At 49.5% G+C, this 1,215-nt stretch overlaps 1 protein-coding gene across 1 annotated transcript; it reads left to right on the forward strand.

The window, feature by feature from the left end:
* Positions 1 to 768: 768 nt before the first annotated feature.
* LOC128277223 (ATP-dependent (S)-NAD(P)H-hydrate dehydratase) lies at positions 769 to 1,209 on the forward strand (the record flags this gene model as incomplete). Its single annotated transcript, XM_053015664.1, has 1 exon — positions 769 to 1,209. A coding segment is annotated over exon 1 (386 nt), but the record flags the coding sequence as incomplete, so codon positions are not given.
* Between the last annotated feature and the right edge of the window lie 6 nt (positions 1,210 to 1,215).

Here is a 1,215-nt window from a genome sequence, read left to right on the forward strand (position 1 = left end):
TCGGACTCATACCGGCGAAAAGCCATTCATGTGTAAAGTCTGCAGCAAAAAGTTCCATGGGGCAAACAACATGCGCAAACATATGCAAATTCACGACAAGGACCAACATTAGTCTCATTGTTCAGTCAAGTTCGCACATCAATATCAACTAAAGATTCACATCCGCTTGCACACCGGTGAGACGCCATTCCCATGTCAAGTCTGTCGTAAAAAGTTTCAAGCGAAATCTAACCTGCAGAGCCATATGAAAGTTCATAAAAAGGACCTGCGACAGTGTGCTAAGCACCATCAACCTGAACAAGGTCAATAAATTTAATAATCTTGAACAACTGCATTTTTTCCTAACAGAATTAATCCGTGTTTCAATGTTGCTCCCGATACGCTTGTGTCAAAAAGTTTATACGTCTGCGGAGACGTAAAAACATGCGTAAAACCGAGCGTAAAAGCAATCTGTAACTGAAGGGCCACACGAAGCGAAAATAAACGATTTGACATTAATGTTTAACGTCAAATCGTTTATGAGTGTGCGGATTCGTATACGATTTTACACAAGCGGGATCGATTTGACATTTTTACGCTAGGTTTTACGCTCCGTGTGGCGCCCCAGTATGATTTTGTTTCGAAAGATAATAGAAATTCGAAAAACAAAGCACCCTCCTCCGACGACACATTAACTACAACCCTGGACGCCAGCGTTTGACAGTTCGCTGTCAGGCGCATGACAGCAAAAATGAACCGTCTTTCGAGAGCTTTGTTGCAGAACAACAACAATCCCGTTTTCGGTCGTCGTCCGATAGCCGCAATTTGTGGCCGCGGGTACGGAATGTCGTCGGAGAACAAGTCGCCGCTGCTGGAGCGGGCCCGCAACATTGTGCCTCACCTCGAGACGGACCGCCACAAGGGCCAGGCCGGACGGATCGGAATCGTGGGTGGTTCGCTGGAGTATACCGGGGCGCCGTACTTTGCGGCGATCAGCGCGCTAAAGGTGGGCGCGGATCTGGTGCATGTGTTCTGTCCGCAGGCCGCCGCTCAAGTGATCAAATCGTACAGCCCCGAACTGATTGTGCATCCGTTGCTGGACTCCAACAATGCCATCATGCAGATCGAACCATGGCTGGAGCGGCTCCATGTCCTCGTGATTGGACCCGGGCTTGGGCGGGACCGGCTTATTCTGCAGACGGTGGCCGAGCTGATACGGATCTGCCGGCAGCTGCA

Source organism: Anopheles cruzii, unplaced genomic scaffold (genome assembly GCF_943734635.1).
Source record: "Anopheles cruzii unplaced genomic scaffold, idAnoCruzAS_RS32_06 scaffold04781_ctg1, whole genome shotgun sequence".
Classification (NCBI taxonomy): domain Eukaryota; kingdom Metazoa; phylum Arthropoda; class Insecta; order Diptera; family Culicidae; genus Anopheles; species Anopheles cruzii.